Source organism: Dama dama, chromosome 21, assembly GCF_033118175.1.
Source record: "Dama dama isolate Ldn47 chromosome 21, ASM3311817v1, whole genome shotgun sequence".
Taxonomy (NCBI): domain Eukaryota; kingdom Metazoa; phylum Chordata; class Mammalia; order Artiodactyla; family Cervidae; genus Dama; species Dama dama.
Window position 1 is genome coordinate 71172643 of NC_083701.1, and position 25744 is coordinate 71198386.

Sequence of the window (25744 nt, forward strand, 5' to 3'; positions counted from 1 at the left end):
GTATTGGAAATTCTCTGGCAGTCCAGTGGTTAGGCCTTGGAGCTTTCACTGTGGTGAGCCGAATTCAATCCCTGGGACCCTGGTTGAGAAACTAAGATCCCACAAAGTGAAAAATGTCAGTTGCTCAGTGGTATCCAACTCTTTGTGACCCCATGGACTGTAGCCAGCCAGGCTCCTCTGTCCATGGAATTCTCTAGGCAAGAATACTGGAATGGGTAGCCATTCCCTTCTCCAGGGGATCTTCCTGACCCAAGAATTGAACCCAGGTATCCCACACTGCAGGTAGATTTTTTTTTTACCATTTGAGCTACCTGCAAGCTGAGGGCCAAAATACAAACAAAACAACAACAAAAAAATACATGTACCTAAGATAAATGGATAAAGGTATATGTTGCATTGTTATAGCATTGTTTGATGCTGCAAAAGGAAAAAAAACTAGAAATAAATCGAATGTCTATAATTATAGTTAATCAAAAAATATTATTTGACTATTAAAAATTAGGTTATGATCTTAATACTGGAGGAATCCTTTGATTTAATAATAAAAAGTTATGGAGTAATATGAAGAATATAGTCTCTTTTCTGTGAAATCAATTTTTAAATAAAAACCATATGTGCATATTTGTGTATTTATACAAGCATGGAGCTTTTAATATTGATTGCCCAAGGTAGTCGCAGTACTAAGAGGTGATTTAAAAGGGAGCTTTAGAGCTCCATAATCTACAGTACTTCCTCAAAAGCCACTCTACAGATACATAAAAAGAAGGAAAGTGCTTCCCTGTTAGTTCAGTGGTAAATAATCTGCCTGCCAGTGCAGGAGACACGGGTTCCAAGCCTGACTCGGGAAGATCCCACGTGCTGCGGAGCAACTAAGCCTGTGCACCACGACTGCAGAGCCGCAGCTACTGAAGCCCGGCGCCCTGGAGCCCATGCTCTTCAACAGAGAAGCCTCCACAACGAGAACCCCAAGCACAGCAACGGGAGGGCAACCAGTGAAGCAATGAAGACCCAGCGCAGTCAAGAATTAAAAATTAAAAAAAAAAAAATTAAAAAGAAAAAGAACTAAAAAGAGTGTTCCTGCTATTTGCACACAACTCCAAGAAAAGTCACCTGTTCCTTTCTGCTGCTGCTAAGTCGCTTCAGTCGTGTCCGACTCTGTGCGACCCCATAGACGGCAGCCCACCAGGCTCCCCCGTCCCTGGGATTCTCCAGGCAAGAACACTGGAGTGGGTTGCCATTTCCTTCTCCAATGCATGAAAGTGAAAAGTGAAAGGGAAGTCGCTCGGTTGTGTCCGACTCTTAGCGACCCCATGGACTGCAGCCCACCAGGCTCCCCCGTCCATGGGATTTTCCAGGCAGGAGTACTGGGGTGGGGTGCCATTGCCTTCCTCAAATCTGTGTGACTTGAAGAAAATCAGTCCGTTTGCTCTGTAATTTCTGAACCTAATCAAATCACTACACCTAAACAATGCTGCATGGAAATTCTGAAGTCTTCTTAGCTTCAACAAAGTGAAATGGATAAGAGACAGCTTTTTCACATACATCTTTTTTTTTAAAAAAATTGTTACCATGCAATATTTTCAAAACTTAAAATGATACTCCAAAAAAGTTGTGATGGAACTAATTAGGAACTTATACCGCTGTGTGTTGAACAGGGGAAACGGGGAAGGAGTGTTCAGGAGAAACTGTTCAGTGTTCAGGAGGAGTGTTCAGTTGTAACTACCAAAAGTAATAGAAATGTTAGTTGTCTTTTAATTGGTTTGTTCATGTTCCTTCATTGTTTTCCCCAGCATTTTTTTCCCTTCTCTCTGAACTGTACCCAAAGTCTAGACATTCTTAGCTGTTAGGACTAGAAACAGTCAAAGTTCTTCCTCAGACCATTCTATAGTCAATTCTTTTTCACTTTCTCTTTGAAGTTTATCTTCCAGCATTTGTTTCCAAATTCACATGCTATATTTTTTCTTATAAAGTACCTGTTGCTAATATAGTGGCAAACTAGATTTAGGATTAGTCTTCCAGAAATTATGAATTTGCCCAAGCTATTGGTCTTTCATTCCCATGACCATTTCTCCTTACAATCAAAGTGCCCACCATGGAACAAAGTTTTCTCTGTGCCTATTATCTAGGAAAAGTTACATAATTTAAGCTTCAACTCTCATGAAAGCAAATCAGGAAGTTTATGCATACATAGTATCTTGTGAATAATTTCAATATATCTAATATATCATGTGTGTGTGTGCGTGTGACTGTATCCCCATAAATGTAAGCTTCAATAAGGCAGGCATCATGTCTTTTATTTCATCATTTTCCAGTGTCTAGCAGAGTGCTTGATGTAAGTACTATTAAATGTTCACTGGATACATAAAAGTATAAACAAATGAACATTTAATGAATGCCTACTTATTCCAAGAATACAGTTATTTGGGCTTCCCTGATAGCTCAGTTGGTAAAGAATCTGCCTGCAATGCAGGACACCCTGGTTCCATTCCTCAGTTGGGCAGATCTGTTGGAGAAGGGATAGGCTACCCACTCCAGTATTCTTGGACTTCCCTTGTGGATCAGCTAGTAAAGAACCCACCTGCAATCCAGGAGATCTGAGTTCTATACCTGGGTTGGGAAGATCCCCTGGAGAAGGGAAAGGCTACTCACTCCAGTATTGTGGCCTGGAGAATTCCATGGACTGTCTAGTCCATGGGGTTGCAAAGAGTCGGACATGACTGAGTGACTAAACTGAACTGAACTGAACTGAATCAGACACTTAAGATACATCTTCAGTGGACCTCAGTTTTTAAAATATTCAAAACCAAATACTTTAGAAGTCTTTCAGTTCAGTTCAGTTCAGTCGCTCAGCTGTGTCTGTCTCTTTGCAACCCCATGGACTACAGCACGCCAGGCTTCCCTGTCCATCACCAACTCCCAGAGTTCACCCAAACTCATGTCCATTAAGTCGGTGATGCCATCCAACCATCTCACCCTCTGTCATCCCCCTCTCCTCCCACCTTCAATCTTTCCCAGCATCAGGGTCTTTTCAAAAGAGTCAGTTATTCTCATCAGTGGCCAAAGTATCAGAGTTTCAGCTTCCGTATCAGTCCTTCCAATGAACACCCAGGACTGATTTCCTTTAGGATGGACTGGTTGGATCTCCTTGCTGTCCAAGGGACTGTCAAGAGTCTTCTCCAACACCGCAGTTCAAAAGCATCAATTCTTCAGTGCTCAGCTTTCTTTATAGTCCAACTCTCACATCCATTCATGACTGCTGGAAAAACCATAGCTTTGACTAGACAGACCTTTTTTGGCAAAGTAATGTCTCTGCTTTTTAATAAGCTGTCTAGGTTAGTCATAACTTTTCTTCCAAGGAGCAAGTGTTTTTTAATTTCATGGCTGCAGTCACTATCTGCAGTGGTTTTGGACCTCCCAAAAATAAAGTCTGTCACTGTTTCCATTGTTTCCCATCTATTTGTCATGAAGTGATGGGACCAGATGCCATGATCGTAGTTTTCTGAATGTTGAATTTTAAGCCAGGTTTTTCACTGTCCTCTTTCACTTTTATCAAGAGGCTCTTTAGTTCTTCTTCACTTTCTGCCATAAGGGTGGTGTCATCTGCAGGTTATTGATATTTCTCCCAGCAATCTTGATTCCAGCTTGTGAATCATCCAGCCCAGCATTTCTCATGATGTACTCTGCATATAAGTTAAATAAGCAGGGTGACAATATACAGTCTTGACGTACTCCTTTCCCAATTTGGAACCAGTCTCTTGTCCCATGTCCAGTTCTAATGGTTGCTTTTGACCTGCATACAGTCTGTAAGTAAATAATAAATCATCATTTATTATATTAAAATACATAACATGTTCAGTTAGATTTTTCTTTCCCCAATTCTCATGGTAACTTCCAAAAACTTCTGAAAATCTCTTTAACAGAACTTGCTTGGCATAGCAAAAAGGAGAGATACGTGTGTTCCAGCCACTGAGCAGGGTCTTGCCTCATTAGCTCACCTCAGTATGGTTTCTCTTTCTTTAATTTGCTAAGTCTTTCTACACCCAAAGGAAGTAAACCACAGTATCTCTAAAGATCATTTCCTTCTCCTTACATTTTGTGATTTTATAGTTTAAATTCTGTCACTTTTCAATTATAATTCTGCTTCAAGTTGAAAAAAAAAAAACATCATCCTGCTTTCTCATATTGGCAAGGCTTGTTTATATAAACAATCTTAACAAATACTCATGTGATGGTCCTCAACAAGCACAAAATAGAGTAGCTATTGATACCAATAGATTCATTGCATATGTTCATCAAATTAATCTAATATTTGCTAAATTTTCACCTGACTTTGTTCAAACAAATAACCGAAATGTCTTGGAGAAATCACACACACACAGAGGCACAGACACAATGTAAGCATCCTTTATGTGGTTCTACGCTTCATTAGCTTTCCTCTTCCATCTGCAAGTCAAAACCTCTTCACACACGATATTTCACTATACTCTTCAGGAATAAGATCCCTTTCGGTCCTGAGAATGTGGAGGGAAATGAGTGTTCTCAGCAAGCTGTCTCCAAGCTGAGGCTTTCCCACCACCTGCTGCTTTCTGCACTTCACAGCTAGGGCTCCAGCTCGCTTTCCTGGGAGGAGAGGAGGAGACGGGAAGGGAGGGGTGGAAGGTTGCTGCAAGGGCGGGATTGAGGGATGGGAGGCCGGGGCAGGCGTGGCCCGGCCCGACTGCGGGATAAATACGGAGAGCGGGAGCCGGGGCGCAGAGAGGACTCCCGGGGACGCCTGAGCCGAGCAGCACCGAGGACAGCGACTGGCGGCGCCGGCGGCCTGCGTTCCCTTCTCCTGCAGCCCGGGATTTCTTCTTACACACACACACACACACACACACACACACACACACGTTCACGCTCGCGCACGTGCACAGACACACACGCACCTATACCCTGAGGCTCTCAGCCCACTTCAGCGCGGACACACACATACTCCACGCAGACCACCCACTCCGCTCTACGATGGCAGAATCCCACCTGCAGTCATCTCTGATCACAGCCTCACAGTTTTTTGAGATCTGGCTTCATTTCGACGCTGACGGTGATTATCTTTTATCTTTTTAACTGTTCGAAGAAGCTTGTCCCACCCTTTTCCTTTCCTTGAGCCTCCTGATCCGATTATCCTTCATTTCTTTTCTTTGCTTCTTCCCCCATCTCCCTAATCTCTCTCCAGTTGGCTGCCAACCATGAACTTTAAAGTTTATGTGATGTTTCTATGTTATCCCAAAACCTTGAAAGTTTTTTTCTTTCTTTCTCCAAGGATGATACTAATAGAAGGTGGGGGGCTGGGGTGGAGGGTAGCGAGAGCGAGAGACCCTACCCTGAAAAGTTTCTACGGCTGCACTCATCACCCCAACCATCCTCCTTTGCCCTTAGTGGGTCTCTCCCAGGAGGGGACCGCTGCCCTGTCGTGTATCTTTTGCGGGTTAATCAATATTGAGGCCAAGATAGGACCTCTCCGGTGGCCGGAAAATAGCTGTTGTGGAAATTGAACGGGGAAGAAACTTAGAGTGCAATGTCTGACAACCGGGGGCTTCTTTGTCTTTACAGGAAGTGGTTACCTGGAAGGAAAGGAGCTTCAGAACCTGATTCAGGAGCTCCAGCAGGCGCGGAAGAAGGCTGGTTTGGTAGGTTGAAGTTTGCAAGGGAGGAAAGAGACCTTTGCCCTTGAATAAATATTCTAGCATTCTCATAAAGAACTAGCGAAATCAAATGGTTTCCGGGAACGTAAACATTTATTTACTGAAAAGGGGAGAAAGAGTGCCTTTTGAAATTGTGTAGGGAGAAAGAGAGGGAGAAGGAGGGGGAGACGCAGAGACAAAGGAGAGAGAGAGAAATTCCTTAAAGGGAAAAAGCCCTACAATATGAAATCAGAGCTTTTAAAAGATTGTATACTTGTGTTTTAATCGTACTTAAAAGGAAAGTGTGGGTGAGACCTGTTAGCAGATCACCACCTCTTCTATTGAGTTCAGTTAGGTAATTTTTAACCTCTCTCTAATAGCCTGAAAAGTAAAGGAGTAGAAATACATTTCTGCCCCTTGGAGGTCAGGAAACCAATCTGCAGATTATGGATCTCTTATTCTATTGCCAATTATTATTCTTGTAATGTTGATGTGGTTGGAGTGAGAAGAAAATGTCTCTCCTCACTGGGGGTTAATTTGTACAACTTTGCAACATAATAATGAGCAAGAAATTTAGCAAAAAGGGGATTCATTTCTGTTGTGAGGAAGAAAATCAAAAGTTAGAGATGTAAAAAGTAATTTTAAGAACTTCACACATTTTAAACATGCAAAGTGATTCTCTAACGGGAAGCAATTAGTGGCATTTTGAAAATAAGCTATATTTGTAATTTAAGCTATCAGTTAATTTTTACTAATTGTGAATAACTTCCTTTAGGCATAAATTAGCCTGTTAAGAAATGATATTCTCAGCATAGAGATTTTACATTATATATAAACAAATATATATGAAGATACAAAGATATATCTTTAGAGGAAAATATAATTGTGTGAGCTTTTAGCAAATCACCACCTCCAGCACTGAGTTGTATACATAATAGTATACATAAATATGGGCTTCCCTGGTGGCTCAGATGGTAAAGAATCTGCCTGCAATGCAGGAGACCTGAGTTCGATCCCTGGGTCAGAAAAATCCCCTGGAGAAGGGGATAGCAACCCGCTCCAGTATTCTTGCCTGGAGAAACCCTTGGACAGAGGAGCCTGGTGGGTTGTGGCCCGCAGGATCACAAAGAGTTGGACAAGACTGAGAAGTATGGTGATACATATATATATCTATACATATAATTCACTAATAGTCACCTTTTTGTTCTATCTAAATTGAAAATTGTGTGGCACACATCTCTGTACAACATATCAAAAGAACGCCTAGCCCTCCAGGCTCCTCTGTCCATGGGATTCTCCAGGCAAGAATACTGGAGTGGGTTGCCATGCCTCCCTCCAGGGGATCTTCCCGACCCAGGGATCGAACCCAGGTTTCCCGCATTGCAGTCAGATTCTTTACCATCTGATCCACCAGGGAAGCCCAAGAATAGCCTATCCCTTCTCCAGGGGAATCTTCCAACCCAGGAATTGAACAGGGGTCTTCTGCATTGCTGCAGGCGGATTCTTTACCAGCTGAGCTATCAGGGAAGCTCCAAAAGAATGCCAGAGGACACTAAAATGATTTATAATGCATTAAAAGCTATCAGTTGCTAAAATCCAGTGATTTAAATCAAACAGATTTAAAACCAGAGAGCACTCTGGGACCCTGGGTCAGGAATCTACCCTGGAGAAGGAAATGGCAACCCACTCCAGTATTCTTGCCTGAGAACCCCAGGGACAGAGGAGCCTGGCGGGCTACAGTCCATGGGGTCACAAAGAGTCGGACATGACTGAGCACGCACACGACACTCTGGGAATTGTTTTACCAGGTTTGATATTACATAAATTTGAAAGTGTAATAGGACGGGATCAAATAAAATTGAAAATGTTTTATATACTCTCTCCATACCATCTTATACATTACCATGTAAATAAATTCATGCAATATTATCATTATAGATCTATGTATCTTTGACTAATAATACAAAACATTTTCATCTACAGTTAAAATACATATATCTAAAATATCTGGTTGGGAAATCTTTCTTACCATAAAACTTCTAATTAAAACCTTTAAAGATGTTTCCAGCAGCTAAATGATTATATTTTAATTTTTCTAGAAGTAATTTTAAATATTTATTTTCAGCTTAGGAATTCAGACATTTAGAAACTCTATACATGTTTTCAGATATTTCTTTTCCTCTTCCCATTTTAATACATATACTTTTTGTAAACAATGACTTGTTAGAGTTTTTTAAATTTTAGATCTTAATTATTTTTTTCTACTGCTAAGTTTCCAATCTTAGAATATTGGAAGATGTTATTGTTGGATTATAATCCAATAGTACCAAATCTGAGCACAGGTTCAGGATTATATGAAGTTGCTTAATAGCTTGATTATTGTAATATAGGTTTGAATAGTTAAAATCTAAATCAAGATATGAATTGAAACATTCATGTACTGGACAAATATTTCACTACTGGCCTCACTGTATTAAATCAACTTTTATCTATTTTTTCTTCTCTTTTTTTTTTAGAACTTAAAGGTTGAACTTATAAACCAGGTTTCTTTGCATTTCTAGCAATAGGATAACAGGTTTTACTGTATTAATGGAAAAATTATTTGGCTTAGCATATTAATAATGTGAAATTTCAAAAATTTCACTAGTATTAACTGTGGGTGAATATAACATTAATGAAATATAATAACTCAATATACTTTCAGAACTAGCATTTTTAAAATTTACATTTATTTTTTTATAAAGCTTTAACCTATTATCATTATCATTGTAATTATGTTTTGCACTGTTTAAGGTAATAAAGGCAAGTTGAAATTAATCCATATTGGAAGGGGTTTTTTAAGCCTATTTTAGGCTGCCTAACTACTGTTTGTTACCTTCTATTAAAGATATTTACCTTTAACCAAAGTAGGATTTTGTAACACTGGTAATAATAATATTCAGCCTCAGTACAGTCCTCACACTCTATTAAGATATTTATCCCTAGATCAAATGTGTGTGATAGATGCTATCACCATTTTGTTAGTTATGATAAAAACCAAGACCTTAATTTACTTTTCCAAGGACACAGAATAGGGCATTCATAAAGGCTGACCTATTTTACATCGGCTTCAGTTAATGCAATAGGGCTATTTTAAATGGGCTATGTTGAGGACCCAAGGGTATAAATCCAACTTCCTGAATACTAGTTCTATCTATGTTCAGGTCATTAGTTTACTGTTCAGAGCTATCTGTTCTGTCAATATGTGAAGAGGTTATGTAAGCAATAGAATAGATTGAAAAAGATAAGTCAAACGAGATGAAAGCTTTCACTTCGTCCCTCTTCAATATATCTTCTGTACTAACTAAATGGGAGCAAGAACATCCTCTCGGTAGAAAATGGAAACAAGGAAACACTGGAGAACTGCTCCCTAAATTACTCTTGGAGGCAAAGATCCTCAGCATATAGTCAGTAATCCAAACTAAGGTCATCAGTATTGCCTGTTTCTAATGAAAGTACAAATTGATCGAGTCATTTTTGTTAATCTGACACAAATTTTTCTGATTTTTAATTTGTAAAAGCATTTCCAGCTTCTTCCACACTGGAAACTGTCTTTGTTTACAAATGCGTTGCTTTTGAACATTCACATTTGCTTGTCCAAATTGAAAACACAATATTAACTTCCATGGATAAAGCATGTTATAATAAGGAATATGTTATAGGATAATTAGTACAGCAATATAAAATAATCTTCCCGGAAGCAAGTAGTGGTAAGGTACATTCAAAAGGATCACTATATTTAAATTCACTAAAGGCTATGAACAGAATAATTCTGACTACATTATTAAAGGATAACGTATTCTCAAAACTAATAATAGAAGATAAATCATAATGACTGATTCAGAAATTATGTCTTTCATTTCAAACCAGTAAAACTGGTGCATTAGTTATATCCTAATATTCATGAAAAGGTTAATCAATATGCATAATTCTAAACGATTCTAATTCCAGTTTTTCTTTGTAAAAAGTTATTAACATGATAACAAGCATACTGTTTGCTTTTTTAAAAAAACCTTCTTCTTACCTGGCTTATTATAATTTTAGGAGTTATCACCTGAGATGAAAACTTTTGTGGATCAGTATGGACAAAGAGATGATGGAAAAATAGGAATTGTAGAGGTAAGGAACTTATGCATTGTTCTCACATAGTTTTAATAAGGGAGCTTTTTGGAGTTGTATTCAACTCAAACTTGATAGGCAAAACCTGTTCTAAGAGGCTTATTTTACTTACATAACATGCTATCTTTTGTTCAGAGATATAAAATCAAAAACTGCTCAGAAATGAAACAGACCTAAGAATTTTCATAATCCAAGCCGAAATTTAACATATTACAAAACTAAGACCTAAAGAAGTCAAATGATTTGTCTCTGGCTATGCAACTGTCTGCTGGCCCTGGTGCAGTTAGAGATTCAGGTCTCCAACTTCTGGGTGAGTACTTGTCCCATTACGTTACCAGCCTCAGTTCAATAAAACGCTAACCAAGAACCATGGTTCGCTGGTATTTCTTATTAACAGTGCAGAATTTTCTGTTAGAATATAAAATGAACTATTTGCAGTCCCTAAAGATGATATCATGGCAAAAAGTTGCATTTTGTTTTCTGAAGTTCCATTTTAAATTGCCAGTTGGCCATGTAAAAACACAAGAACTCAAAGTGAGTGAATATTTTATGATGTGTAGGTATAGTTTTCTTTTGAGTCTTTAAAAGTTGAAACTTGGGTGTCAAATCTTATCTTTTCCTAGTGAGGACAACTTTTTTGTCTATGAATCAAGGAAGCAAAACTTTGACTATACATTAACTCTTTTGCATTCTTCAGATATGTGAAACGGTACTTTTACTTTTATAAAATCTAATGTCTCAGCTATTTTCTTTATCTTTGGAACTCATTAGAGAAATTGAGTGGATAACTTTGTCCAGAAAAATTAATAAGGTCATAGTTTAAAATATATCAAATAATAGACATAATTATGTTCTTTATATAATGTTCCTAGTGTATTAGATTGGGAAGTATTCTTAGTCATAATTTACCTTTGATTCAGAGAACTAACCTGGTTTTCAAAAATTGATGTTATAGGACACCAGTGATGTCAATGTGAAATATACTTATTTTTAAACAGCTACTACAAATAGAGTTAAAGAAGGACATACTATTATTATCTTTGTAATTAAAATATTTCCCTGGAGTATACACTTTTCCCTTTGCCTATGCATAACTCATTACTATATAAGTAGATAAATTAATAGTAATGGGACTTATAGATTGACATAGAGGCCAACTAATCAAGCTATGAATCATCAAGGATAAAAAATAACATTGAAATGAACATAAATGAGATGACATAAATCTAATTATTCAAAACTAGTCAGAAATTCTGAAATCAGTAAGATTATAGATGCGGCTATTTGAGAGTTTGGCATATTTTATAATTCTAGTACAGGAAAGATTGTCGTCTTGTATTTAATGTATTTCACCTTAAGGACTCTAATGGACTCAGCTATTTTTAATTTCTTCAGTGACCCTAGGTTGCAACAGTAGCACAAAAAGCATGGATCTTATTCGCATAGATTCTACATTTTTAAAAGGATAAGATGAATAAATCTATTTTGAATCTATATTTTACTGCATATTATATGGAATAACCATTCATGAAGTATTATTTGAGGTCTAATTTGAATGAGAAGCTAGGAGTTACTACCAGATACATTTTCCTAGAGATTTGATGTAAGGAATTTCCATAGAAGCTTGGGAAAGAAACTGTTACATGAAAGAAAAGGATTTCTGTGTGAGGAAAGATAGAGATAGTTAACAAAAGAGAATGAAGAAGTTAATGAAGACTGAAATGAAGACTTGAGGAACTTTTATAGCAATAACAGTAAGAAAGAATTTTCATTTATTTGTATGACATTACACAATTATGGAACCCACTCCAGCACTCTTGCCTGGAGAATCCCTGGACGTAGGAGCCTGGAGGGTTATAATCCAGGGCAAAGAGTCGGACATGACTGAAGGGCCTCAGCATGCACACAATTATGGAGTGTTTTCAAACATGTGATCTCATTTGATCCTCATAACAAAATAAAATAAGCTTATAGTTGAGGAAAGCTGTAGCTTAAATAGAATTTCAGCCACTTTCCTCTAAACCACTCAGCCTTTTCTTTTTTTTTTTTTTTTGCAATTAATAATCCACATATTTTCTGCATCAAAAGAAAATATGTTCAAGCTTCTGTTCATTGATTACTTATGGCAAGGCTTAAATTTAGCCAGGTTGAACGGGGATGCACAAAGTATAGAGCAGTTATTTGACCCAATCACTTGAAACATGATTTGGGAAGAACTGTCAATCAGTGAAAGCAGAAAGAGTTTAAAGGAAGAGAAGGGAACCCATGTAAGACTTAATTAGAAAGTTTAATTATTCCAGGACATGGAACTTATTGTTGCATGGGACCCAGAGGAAAAGTTAACCAAGATTTCTCACTTTAAGGGTAAAGAAATCGAAGCTCAGAAAGGTTGAATGATGTGTCTAAGATCCCACCGGCAAGGAGTAACAGAACATTTATATAGGCCTAGATCTGACTCTGATTCCAGAATGCTTTTTATTAATCAGAGTTATCAGCCAAGACACAGAAGGAAGTGAGGAGGGTCAGTACTTGGAGAAAGGAGGAGGAGAGAGTGGGGGAACAGGGAAGAGCTTGCTGCTGTAGTTCACAGACAGGTTGATCGTACTTAACCTGGTTAAGGAGCAGGGATGAGAAAAAAGGAGAGATTACAAAAATCATTGGAAAAAAGGAATCGAAAGCTACAGATTACATGTGCAAAATGGGGAAATGGAGAATGGGGAATGCCTGAATTTATAATGTGCCCTCTGGTGTCACCAGGAGATTGTGTTAAGTCAAGTTCATCCTTTCTGTTTTCCAATCTGACACATTTCACTTGCTAAGAAATCCTATGTATAACATGGAACATAAATACACGAATTTCAGCCAGCTTTGAAGGAATAAAAAAAAACCAGGTTTTCCAAAATTTATAATAGTTTACAGATTCCTATCAGCTCACATCAAGTACACCATAACTTTCATGTTCAAAGGGAAAAGAGATTAGATTTGCTTATGTATTGCCCACTTAGTAGGTGTATTCAGGGGCTCATCAAAATCTAATCGAAGTAAACCAAATGGTATTTATGTGGTAGTCTGCTTTCCAGGTCAAATTGACTTGGCTTTAATTGAAATGTGTTGTTCAAAAGATCAGAAAATATAGTGGGTAACTTTCAAACTTTTGTTTTAAAGAAGTTGACTGACACTTTCCAACAACATGCTCTTACTACCTAGACATGTAAAAACATGTAAAAAGAAGGGTAATGTATGAATATGCTTTCTTATGAACTTTTAAGTTTCATGTCTTTTAAATAGATTTTCAAATTCACACAAATACAGCTTGATAATAAAGAGATTGTTGATACAAACTCAAAACAGGAACTCTGAAATTCTGAGAGAATTTAACAAATACCATGACAGTCAAAATGTTCTAAATTTATTCAGACTAATAGCTCTATTGCAGAGAAGATTGATTAAAATAGTCAAAGAGGGAGACTGAATGATTTAGCAGATAATAGAAATTCCTTCTCTGGTGCTCACATTAAGTATAGATGTTTCCCTTAGCTGGATGTCAAATCTGCAAACTTTTCACCTGATCGCTTGGGCATGGTATGAGAAAATAGCATCCTCTCGAGTTTTACTGTGTCTATTTGTCCAGGTCAGTGCACCCACCGGAAAAATAGATCTGAAAGCTATTTCAGTTGTAAAATTGTAATAACCCTCCCAGGGAAGCAGGCATTCTTCTAGACTTTCCTTCTTTTCTTGATAGTGGGATTTAAGCATGTAAGTTTAACCATAATAAATGTAATTTTTTAAATAGTAAGCTAGTTTTCTACCTCAGGCTTCCCTGGTGATTCAGCAGTAAAAAATTCACCTGCAATGCAGGAGGCTTGCAGGAGGTGAGGGTTCAATCCCTGGGTCAGGAGTATACCCTGGAGGAGGAAATGGCAGCCCACTCCAGGATTCTTGCCTGGAAAATTCCAAGGACAGAGGAGCCTGGCGGGCTACAGTCCATGGAGTTGTGAAGAATTGGACACGCCTGAGTGACTAAGCATACACAGTTTTCTACCTCGGAGTTCGGGGAAATGACTGACAATAGAATCTGATTTAGAACTTCATTCTTGATAGATTTTTTAAAAATAGCTTATTAAGACTGAAGATTTTAATGGAGGGTGATAGTTAAAGGACAAGAGTCTCAAAATCAAAAAGTCAGACTGATTTCAAATCTGGCTCCAACTATAAGCTATGTGATAGCAGGTCATTTACCTTCTCTGAGCCTCTTGTTTCCTTGGCTGTGAATGAACATGGATGACATATGAATATCAACATCAGATAACACATGTCAAAAATAGATAAGCCCTGGTACACTATAAAAACTCAACAAATGTACTTGCTATTATTATTAAAAATAAAAATATTTCATTAGAAAATTTATGCCACTTTTCTTAATGTCAATCTTTTCTCCACTCTTATAACTTGTCAAATTCAAATTATTAAATTCAACTAGCCTTTAATTTGTGTGAAAAGATTATTTGCCTTTAAAATTTTCCAATTTCCTGGACTCACTTCTCATTGGCTAGAAAAATATTTCTTTGGCTTCCAAACCAAGAAAGTGAATGTTTTACTAATATGTGTCGAAAGAATCTAACATGCACCAAGACTGTCTTCAAAAATTATGCCTTGTGTGTGCTTTAAAAGATATACCTCAGGCATTTATATTTCTTGTAAAATTGTCCTTCACATGTCCTCTCCTAGCACCTAGCGTGTAGCTTTACCACTGTAGTTATCTCTTGCTTTGAAATTGTCTGAAATAAGATTTTTCATTATCTGCCTCCCTGTAAAGTTCTTACTGTCAGTGACTATGACTCCCCAGCATGCAGTCCAGTGCCTTGCAGGTTCTGAATCATGGCCACATGAGCCACAGCAAGGGATTTCAACCTAATCCAAAACATAGTCAAGAGCTCCATATTATGGCTAGTAATAGAAGAGAGGTGGTGAAGATCCCTGTTCTGGGACAGGTTGGTTCCTTTGGGGACCGTATCTGAGTTGAAGAGAAGCAATGAGGAAGTTTATTAGGAAGTGCTCTTGGAATCAGTGCCAGTCCAAGGGAAATAAAAGAACAAAGCTGGGCAGAGCGAGACGCTGGGCTGTGATACAGTCTCAACTTTGGCTGACCTTACAGTGAGCTCTGAACTGGGACAACCCTTCAGAGATGTCCCAAGTTTTGAGTGAGAGAGCTAGGTTTTATATCCCCATGTGCATCTTGGGGTCACAGCTCTCGTCAGCCCAGGTAATCTCCCCAAGAGACCTGCCAGCTGAGACCACAACAACACTCCTAGCACCTAAAGAGAACTCTGATGGCAGTCACAGTGGCCATCCCAACCCCTATCCACAGCTTAGCAGCAAGCTATTTGAATTCTCGCAGCCTATGCTGACCCTGGATGGTCAACTGCCCTCATTCGTTGGTTGAGTACAATATCTATGGAAATTCTTGCAGGCGCCAGGCAAAGAAACATTAATTAAGTCACAGACCCTTTCCTCAAGATGTACATAGACTGAAAGAGAAGACAGGCAAGTAGAGAGAAATTTTTGCCTTCCCACTCTCAGTGACAAGCAATCCATTTTTGTAAATGAAGCTTTGAAAGATTCTCCTAGTAGCCACAGTTATCTGCCTTCCATTCATTTCCTTGCTTCTCTTAACTCTCTTCTCCAACCCATAATAAAGGTTTGAGAGTTTATTAAAAAGCAGGCAGGCAGATTGAAAATTAAGAAATCACCAATAATCTTGGAACAAGTAATACAGAATACTACTGTTAACAACAGTGACTTAGCGAAATAGAGGCAACAACAGCCCTACTTAACAGCTTCTATAAAAGACCTCAGGCACCTTGTAGATATGGTCATAGAGTCGACAGCTGGAGAGTTACTGCCCCCAGCTCTGAAATTTGAATATTGATTCATATGCTTTCCCTAGTGGTCCAGTGATTAGGACTAGATGCTTTCACTGCCAAGGGTCTGGGTTCAATCCCTGGTCCAGGAACTAAGATCCCACAAACCACATGATGTGGCAAAAAAAAGACACACACAAAAAGATGATTTGTTATGTTATTTGTTTGTTGTGAAGGGGCTTCCCTCATAGCTCAGTCGGTGAAGAGTCTGCCTGCAAGGTGGGAGACTGGGGTTCGATCCCTGGGTTGGGAAGATCCCCTGGAGAAGGAAATGGCAACTCCCTCCGGTATTCTTGCCTGGAGAATCCCTTGGACAGAGGAGCCTGGTGGGCTACAGTCCATGTAGCTTCAGAGAGTCAGACATGACTTAGCAACTGAGCACACAGCCACATCTTATCCACACGTACTTATTGCTTCTTTCTTAGTGGCTGGTTTGACTTATGACAGTGTTTTATGTGTTTAAGACTCATTGCTTATGTTTATAAAATATGATGGCACTGATAAAAAATAAAGGAAAAAAAAACATGGCACTGTATTGAGTTTAACATTAAAAGTTCAATTAAATTAAAAGATTGACTATGTTGCATGTAGATATAATATGTATTTTATTATAATTAAACCAACTAGAACCAAAATAGCAGGGGTGAAGAAATACACATTTATACTAAACATGAAGAGCAGTTTTACCATCTCTATATTTGACATTCTTAGAGACCTCTGGACTTTATGCAAGTTATGTGAAGTTTAATTTTTGAAACAGAAGAGGTTAAAATTTCCCTAATTTTACATGTGGTCATTGCTTGCTAGTTCCATCTTTTAGTTTTTCTGTTTTTATCTATTTTATGGGTTTTGATAAGTAGATTTTTTAAGAAAAATTATGATTTTGTTCAAAACAATGTACAGTAATTTTGAAAATCCAAGCAATATAGAAAATCACAATGAAGATAAAAAATATGCTCACTACAAATCATGTTAAGTAGGTATTTTTAATGAAGTAAAATTATTAACCAATTCCAAACATTTATGTCAAGCACCTAACATGCTGAGCACCACACCAAGTATTCAGGGGATGCAAACAAAGAATAGTCTTTGCCCTCCTGAAATGGGTGGTCTATGGGTAGGTCTACCAAAAGCTTACAAAGTGGTATCTGACAATTTACATACCAATAAGGAAAGAGTTGGCACTGGCTATTTCCTGTTTCCTAAATCAATGCTTGCATTAACACATAACCATACTAGTGACCTTTGTTTGGAAATAAGAAAATGTTTTCTGACAGTCATATCAAACATCCTAACAAGATATCTGGCTCTGCCCCTTAGCTTCATCCCATTATTAGTGCCTGAATGATTCTAATTTGAGATATTATTTCAAAGGTCTAAAAACAAGATAAGTTAAAGGACATATACAGCATAAAGAAGCTGAGGTTACTTGCATATAAGATAGAATGATGCATTTTATATTTTAAATTTTTTAATGGACCTAAAAGGACAATTTTTTTTAAAGTGTGAAGAGTCTTATATAATTTGGTGGACTTGTGGCATATATACTCACCTAAAGGTTAATCTAGTCCACAGGTTTTTTAGTCTAAAATTCACAGATGAGGGTCCATGCCTGTACTTCAGGGAATTCACCAACTTCTGGAAATTAGATGAAATATAGTGTTGTAGGTTCATTCTTTAATGGTGAAGGTGCAGTGATTCTAACAGATTCTCAAAGTCATTTTGAACCCAATACATTTAAGAGACACTGGTTTCTATTTCAACTCCTCGTTTTAAGTGACGAGCATGCTAAGTTCCAGAAACGGCTGAGGGAGTTGCTGGGGACCACAGCTAATTAGCAGCTGCCCAGGAATAGAGCACACACCTTCATTAGGCCACCAGTCCAGCTCCCGCCCCTCCTGCGCACAATAGATAGATTGTACTCATCTTAAAATGGGATCTGGAGTCCTTCCCTTCTCCAAAAAAAAAAAAAAAAAAAAAAAAAGGAGCACTGAAGTTACAAAATGAGACCTTAGGAGAAATGTCATTGGGTCACTCAAGGGAGATCATCAAATAAAATTTAAGCCCTGGACTCAAGCAACAGATGTCCTTTTAGCAGACGCCAAACATTTGAGAACTGATATTCCCATTCAGCTCCCACTGTTCACTGTTAAGTGTCTTTTCCCATCTCTCTCTCTATTGTTTTACAATTGTCCTGAGTTTATATTGCATGCATCTCCTAACAAGCTTTCTCCTCCGACTTCAGAATTCATTTTTGGCCTTGTGTCCTCTCTGCTACGTTCATGTCTCTCAGCTTCTTCTTTTATGAAATGTATGGCCCCACATCATCCTCTGGGTCGTCACAGGAAAAGACCTGATCTGTGGCCCGGCAAAGATGCAGGGGCCGAGCCGCGGGATGAGCCTGCTCGTGTGTCTAGCGATGAGAAGTGTCAGCCACGCTTCCTTGAGCTCCCTGGGCATGCCTGCTGCAGCCTCCTCGCTGACCCGAGAACCGGTCCCTCGAGGGCAGCAAGCGCTGCAAAACACCATGGCACTTTGTAGGGACAAAGTATCCGAAAGGGAAAATCGATGGCCATGTTGCTCCTCTCCTAGTTTTCCGGGTAATAAAATTATGGTCAAATAAAACTAAGAGCAGGAAATGAGGGAGACTTGCGTTCAAGCTCCTTTCACCAGCTTCGTCCATCTTTTCCAGCTGGCTCACGTGTTACCCACAGAGGAGAACTTCCTGCTGCTTTTCCGATGCCAGCAGCTGAAGTCCTGTGAGGAGTTCATGAAGGTATGGGAAACCTCTGCCACCGAGTGATATCTTCAGATATCTGAAAGTAGGGACATTGTGACCTTTTCTAACGTGTTTGGTCTTCCTTATCCAAAATTATTTACAGACATGGAGAAAATATGATACTGATCACAGCGGCTTCATAGAAACCGAGGAGCTTAAGGTAAGCAAACAAAAATGTGCACATTTTTCCCTTTCAAATACAACTATGAGTTTTGTAGTTTTAAAAAAAAAAAAAAAAACTTCCCACAAAAGAAACTAACGCTAAGCAATGGCACATTTTCATCCAATCTTCCACATGGTTAATAAAGTACCACATCAAAAAAGAGACTGCAAGTACTTCTTGAAATTCTGTTTAGCAACTGACATTTTCTGTGCTGTGTACAAATTGTTAATAAGGGAAAGATAGATGATAGAGAGATAGATATATGATGGTACACTAAGCCAAATAAGTCAGATTATTTTCGTTAAAATTTGACATTTTATTTCATAAGGTAAACAACTATATAGATGTCTGTTTAAAGATAAAGAAACAACTCTTGGACACCAATTGTATGCCAGGCACTTTATACATGTCTTATTTAATCTTCATGTGAGTTCTGCGGGATTAATGTTACCTCAGTGAGGAAAAAAGGGAAGAGAATTTAAGCGTTGAACTGAAGGCTATACGGAACAGGGCATACAGCTGTGATCTGTGAACTAGTTTGCTTCCAAGGCCCCTGGCTTACTGCATCTCAGTAACAACAAGAAAAACAGTCTTCATAAAATCAAACTTCTGAAAAACTGTAACTTTGAAAATGAATTCAGCAATTCATATCTCAGAAATGTACATAGGAGCTGGTAGGAGAGGAGGGAGATAGGAAGGAAAAGGTAAGGAGATCTGAAATCAAGTCTTGTCTCTGGACAAATCTCTTTATCATTCTGTCTCATTTTTTCATCCTTTATTTGAGGGTAGTAACACCTACCTCTCAATTTACTATGAGGCTCAAGTAAGATGTTGCATCTGAAAGATTTTGTGAAATACAGGTAATATAAATTATATTATCCATGAACTCAATAATTTACTAGCCTTTCAGAAATACAAAACCATCTTTCTCTCATTTCTCTAAATTGACCTCAATACTTCTCAGTCTGAAAGACTCTATTTTCTCTATCTTTAGGATATAGAATAACTAAAAGAGAAACAAATATTGAGCACCTGCTATGTGGCAGGCATAATACTAGATGCTTAAAATGTATTTTGACATTTAATCCTCAAAAGAAAATTTGCAGGGGGGGTATTATAATTCCCATTATACAAACAAACAAACTGTAATTCAGAGAAATTAGATAATTTTTCAAGAGTACTCAGCTGCTTGGGAAAAGAACCTAACTTTGGACATAGACTATCTGATAATAGTAATAATTTTCTTCCCCACAACATCAAAAGTTTTCAGCTTTAGTCACCAAGAGTTACCTCTTATGCTGTTATGTATGTAGGGAAACATGAAAATCAAACATGGTTTCCTGGTCATAGTTTAACATTGTTTGAGTTACACGTATTTGTATAATTGAGGGCTTCCCAGGTGGCACTAGTGGTAAGGAATCTGCCTGCCAACGCAGGAGACTCAAGAGATGTGGGTTTGATACTTGGATCGGGAAGATCCCCTGGAGGAGGCCACGGCAACCTACTCCAGTATTCTTGCCTGGAGAATCCCATGGATGGAGAAGCCTGGCGGGCTACAGACCATGGGGTCGCACAGACTGAAACAACTTAGCACACATGTATAATCACAAAATTGCTAAAGCATATGGAATTAACAACACTTAAAAATACAAACATTTTTCACGTGAAATCACCAAAAACTATATTTTTCACAAATTTGTAATTCAGCAACCCACAAGGTGACAGTTAAATTACTGTGTTTTTATTCTACTGGACCAAAAAAATTCTTTTAAAAATCATTTCAAGTTTAGAATGAAACTTTAGCTCATTTCCAATACTGACCTTCTTTGTTCTAAATTTTATTCTCAGAAGAGATTCTAAATAGAAGTACTTCTCTTTGGGGAATTTTGAAGATAAGTTGGCATTCTTTTTTAATGGATCTTTCAAGAAAGCTAATTTTAAGATTCCATAATGGAGTAAAACATTGCTTGCTCTCAGACATGACTTTGAATCTCAGCGTCCTGAAGTTTCTCCCAGGCTATTTTTGTGACCACCATTTTAGTCTCTGATGAGGATTTTTAACCCAATTAGTCTCTGACAAAAGCCTCATATGGTTCAAAAATAAAATTCATCCCCAACAGATAACTTCGAATTTTCCATGCTTCACTTTGAATTTTAAGTGGAATGTTTGAAGTGAAAATAAATTTATGAAACCAAGAAAAAAGTCTCCTTCCTTGAAAATAATGAAGTTAGATCATCCCAGCAGAACTAGAAAATTTGGGAGGCAGATAAATGACATCAAAGCTGAAGAAACCCAATCCTTCGGTAATGTCTTAACATATCAGCTCAGTTTTCCATAATTTCAGTAATTCATTTTCTGAACAAATAAAGAAATTGCAAATGAAAAGCACTAGACAAAGTGAAAAACTATTGTATTCTTAAGTACTTACATTGTCATTTATATGGCAAGCTTTTGAAAGCTTTTCTTTGATTTATTTCTCTGGTGAAAAAATTAAAATCACTCCTAAACTCCAACTGTCAAATTAATAATCATCTTTTTTTTCATCCTTCCCATATTAATTTCTGCTTTGATGTGATTCATATCCTTCAAGAATTAGGTAACGCCTGCAGCCAACTATTTTAGTTTGAACAGTCAGGTGAAACATTCTAACCAAGGTGCTTTGGGCTGCATCGAACCTAAAAGCTAATCCAGCCTCTAGTGAAATGTGCTTCACACTGGCTATACACTGATACGGAAATACAGATTGTAAGGGCAGAAAATGCACTTGAAATTAAGGGTAGATCTCCACCTTGTATACTAATAATCGTTCACATACCTCAGAAAGGTATAGGGGATCCATTCTGTTTCTTGGGCTTCCCAAGTAGCTCATAAGCAAAGAACCTGCTTGCCAATGCAGGAGACATAAGAGACACAGGATCAATCCCTGGAGGAGGGCATGGCAACCCACTCCAGTGTTCTTGCCTGGAGAATCAATCCCGTGGACAGAGGAGCCTGGCAAGTTACAGTCCATAGGGTCACAAAGAGTTGGACAAGACTGAAATGACTTAGCATGCACCCAGGCATAGTGTTTCTTATTTCTCAGAGAAGAATCACATGAGTATCTGTGAAGATACCATTAGGAAGACATGCATCCTTTGGGCTAGCTGGCTTTATAAGTTTTTACTCTGAATCCTACATGGCGCACAATCTTAACTTTTCTTTAAATTGAAATCATAAACACATAGCATACCATAGCATGGTCTGACCCATCAGGTCTCAATAAAAGGCAGATGTCATGCCTCTCAAGGGAGCGTCACTGCTGGATGCCAAGACGTCCTCTCCTAGTGTCCTCCTTTCATCCAGTCCTATTCTCAAAAAGAGGCTTTCTTTGTATTCTTGGGGTGTTCCATTCCAAGGCAGGCTGTAAAGAAAGCAGATTGTTATTGATGAACTTTATCTGTTTTTTGTCTTAACAGAACTTTCTAAAGGACTTGCTGGAAAAAGCAAACAAGACTGTTGATGATACAAAACTAGCTGAGTATACAGACCTAATGGTAAGACTGATCTTGAAAAGATTATAGCCAAGAGCCTATGAAATATTACGGTGTTCTGGCTAATTCCCAAGACTATACGGGATGAAATAAATAAACCATGGTGTGGGCATTATATGCATACATGTATCATTTCATTTGAAAAGTGAAATACCTATGAAGCTTCTACCTTGTAAGGCTAGCTTCAAGGCTTCCTTGTATGAGTGTTTCCTTTCTTGTGGAGTTAGGTAATTTTCATCTATCAAAAGATCACTTACTCAAAAATTTATTCTGTAAGGATTGATTCATATTTTCTGCTTATACTCTTTGATGCTGTAAAAGAGGAAAACAAAGTAAATATTTATTTTCTTATTATTATTTGGAAAGTTTCAGGATGTGCTATGTAGTGCCAGACACCATATCTCCCACATCTTGATACATACAAACACATATTTGCAAGAAAAATAAACAATGATGTTCCAGAAGTCTAGCGTAAGATCACTTTTACTCTATTTTATATTGTTGTGATAAACTTTGGTAATTGACAAGTCATAGAATTGAAATTTTGCACTGAAAGTTTAATAAATGCTAGTTTCTAGAATTTTGCCGCCTATATAGGTAACTGATTACTCAAACTTCTTTATTTTGAATTTCCTTCTCTATGCAACAAATATTTTTTTTTCAATACAAAATAATGCCTTCTGTCTTTCAGCTGAAATTGTTTGATTCAAATAATGATGGGAAGCTGGAATTAACTGAGATGGCCAGGTGAGTTTAGGAACTATGCAAATATTATCATTATAAGCTGACCTTTGTTAAAAATCTAATGCAGTTATATAATGTTTTTCTCTTAAAAGATTACTACCAGTGCAGGAGAATTTTCTTCTTAAATTTCAGGTATTTCTCTTTTTCTCTACCATACATAACATTTCTCAAAAGGTTAAAATGTGGGATATCTGCCAAGGGAAGCACAATGAAATATAATTGTAGCATTTTAATCTTTGCCCTCTTCTCTATCATCTAGGGAGTCAAAATGTGTGGGAAAGAGTTCAATAAAGCTTTTGAGTTATACGATCAGGTAAAAAAAAAATTGTTTCTTATCTGTAATTTGATTTTTTAGAAAAATTCGGAATATGCTCAAAAAGGGAAAAAGCCTCAAACTCAAGGTTATATTTAAAGAAACATGAGCTATTAAAATTACTCAGCCCATTTATTCTTGTCATAGGAAATGAATTACGTTATATCCCAAATTAGACGAATTTGATTCAAATCCCATGCTACAATTTATCTCCTGTGAACTGTGAATAAGATACCAAACTCCTCTGATCCTTAATTTCCTCATTGGTAACCAAGAGATAATAATACTCAGTCTGCAGGGTAGAATGAGGGTTGAGCTAGATGAAAATATCCTGCAGGGATTCTCCCACGTAGGGTATAGTGAGATCACGTGTGTGAGGAAAGGTTGTGCATGACGTCAGTAGTTAACACGCTTTGTTCCTTCTGATTTCTCTCCTCCTGGACCAGGCCAGTCCTCTGGAGGCCCTAGCACAGCTCTCTCACTGCGTAAGGTGATAATGGCCCGCCTCTATTACCGGCCGGGAATATACTTTCCCCATGCCTATGTCCTCCCTCCAGCAAAACACTTGTGATTAATTTCTTACTTCAACGAGAGGTAGTGATATTGTTAACATACAGGGAAATAGTAAATGTAAAATCACTTTGAAAATTTCAAAGCATTTTACAAAGGTAAGGTCCTGAATGAGAGGAAATTCGTATCCGTTTTGGAACTTTGGAGCAGTTAAAAATTTGAGGGTCTGACCTACGAGGTTAGCATATCTGCCAAATTTGCAGTAGGCAGATTTTCTGAGGATTTCAATTATTTCCATTTTACTACCTTTGCCTTTTTTATGGGTGAGCTTGCTTACATATTATTTTATTACCCCTCCCATAGGATGGCAATGGATACATAGATGAAAATGAACTGGATGCTTTACTGAAGGATCTGTGTGAGAAAAATAAACAGGTAATCTAGTTACCTTGCCATTTCCTTCTTAAGCAAACTTGATGGATCCATCCAGATGCAACCACACATCTACTTTGGAGAATCTACTTTAAAACTTTATAGAGGAGAAGTAGATTTCAGTTCTTAACTTGATTTCATACTGGTCTGAATCAGTGTTTAACTGTGATAAATAGATTTGAAAAGCTACCTTGTGTTTTATTCACATTTGTATAAGAGTTTAATCCAACTCTTCTTAATGGATTGGTATAACAAGCAGCTCTGCCTCATATTTTATTACTTGACAGTGGTTAATTCACTTCCACGTTTAACTGGATTATAATACCGTCTATGTCCTATTTAGGATCTGGATATTAATAATATTCCAACATACAAGAAAAGTATAATGGCTTTATCGGATGGAGGGAAGCTATACCGAACGGATCTGGCTCTCATTCTCTCTGCTGGTGACAACTAGGGTTGAAGACTATGACCACTCATTAGTGATACATTGTCTCTAAAAAATAACTGTGCACCATAAGGATGTAGGCTGTCTTTTCTTTTGTATCTGTAAATTTAACTGCATATAGATAATTATCCAAGATCTGTGGCACAGTCTTTTCAAATTGTTTCTATACTCTTTGTAATGTACAGTTTTTGTAACCATATGACTGAAGGAGGATGTCTATGCTTAGGCCAGTCAATACACCCAATGAAAAAAAAATAACCTAACATATTCTTCCTTCCGTACATGTCGTTGGACAAGACTTCCCTCAGAAATCCACCAGGATTAGTCTCTAAAATCCTAGTCTCTGATGTGTGTCACTGTTGAATAGAAGGATTATACGTAACAAGCTAAGCATTCTTATTTCAGACAATCTGAAGTCTGCCCAACAAAATGGTTCTAAGCTGTATTTCCAATTGGAAGAAATGTGCTTTTGCATCTAAAATACCAAACTATCAATCAATAGTTAATCACGGCTCTATGAGGTTAATAGTCTCACTTCACTGGGCAAGAATTTAGTGAATCAGCAATACTTCTACTGCTTGAATTCTTATCAATCTACTGGTTCAAGTTGATTTGATGACAAGGAAAGGCAGACAATGCATAGATCTACCTAATTCTACGTTTGTATTTGTATTTATAAGTCTACTGTCAAAGAGTATGACCTCAACCCATTTTCTAACTGGTTTCATGTCCTGCAGCCTATAATTATTCTAGGAAACTGCTGTTTTATGTCATAGTCTATGTACTATCTGATTAAATTATATATCAAGTATCCTGGTGTTTACTTTGCATACTTCTTGGATTTTCTTTCTGTGTAGAACTGTTCTTCTCCACCAAGGGTAACTGTTGCCTCTGAAAATAATTTTTTTCTGGATACGACAGCCCTATTTTTACTACATAAGTGAATTTTAAGGTAAAATTCATGGCACCCTGATTATTGAATGTTACACAAACAATTTTGTCTATTCTGTGAATTCTATATTTCATACTGATCAGCATTCAAACTAGTTCTATTTCTATCTATAGTTTCAAATGAGTTAAAA

At 37.7% G+C, this 25744-nt stretch overlaps 1 protein-coding gene across 1 annotated transcript; it reads left to right on the plus strand.

The window, feature by feature from the left end:
• The first annotated feature begins 4775 nt into the window (after positions 1-4775).
• On the plus strand, positions 4776-25649 carry CALB1 (calbindin 1). Its single transcript, XM_061122874.1, has 11 exons — positions 4776-5083; positions 5593-5669; positions 9747-9821; positions 18435-18518; positions 18625-18681; positions 22141-22218; positions 22907-22962; positions 23052-23091; positions 23219-23272; positions 24146-24217; positions 24558-25649. Exons 1-11 carry the CDS (start codon positions 5005-5007, stop codon positions 24669-24671), a joined length of 786 nt encoding a protein of 261 aa, XP_060978857.1. The 5' UTR covers positions 4776-5004; the 3' UTR covers positions 24672-25649.
• The last annotated feature ends 95 nt before the right edge of the window (positions 25650-25744 follow it).

Bases quoted from the DNA above. Each gene is read 5' to 3' on its own strand.
- CALB1 (XM_061122874.1), top strand. From the start codon at position 5,005: ATGGCAGAATCCCACCTGCAGTCATCTCTGATCACAGCCTCACAGTTT. The intron at 9,822-18,434 runs GTAAGGAACTTA...CATCTTTTCCAG, and splicing joins GAAAAATAGGAATTGTAGAG to CTGGCTCACGTGTTACCCAC. The intron at 23,273-24,145 runs GTAAAAAAAAAA...CCCCTCCCATAG, and splicing joins CTTTTGAGTTATACGATCAG to GATGGCAATGGATACATAGA.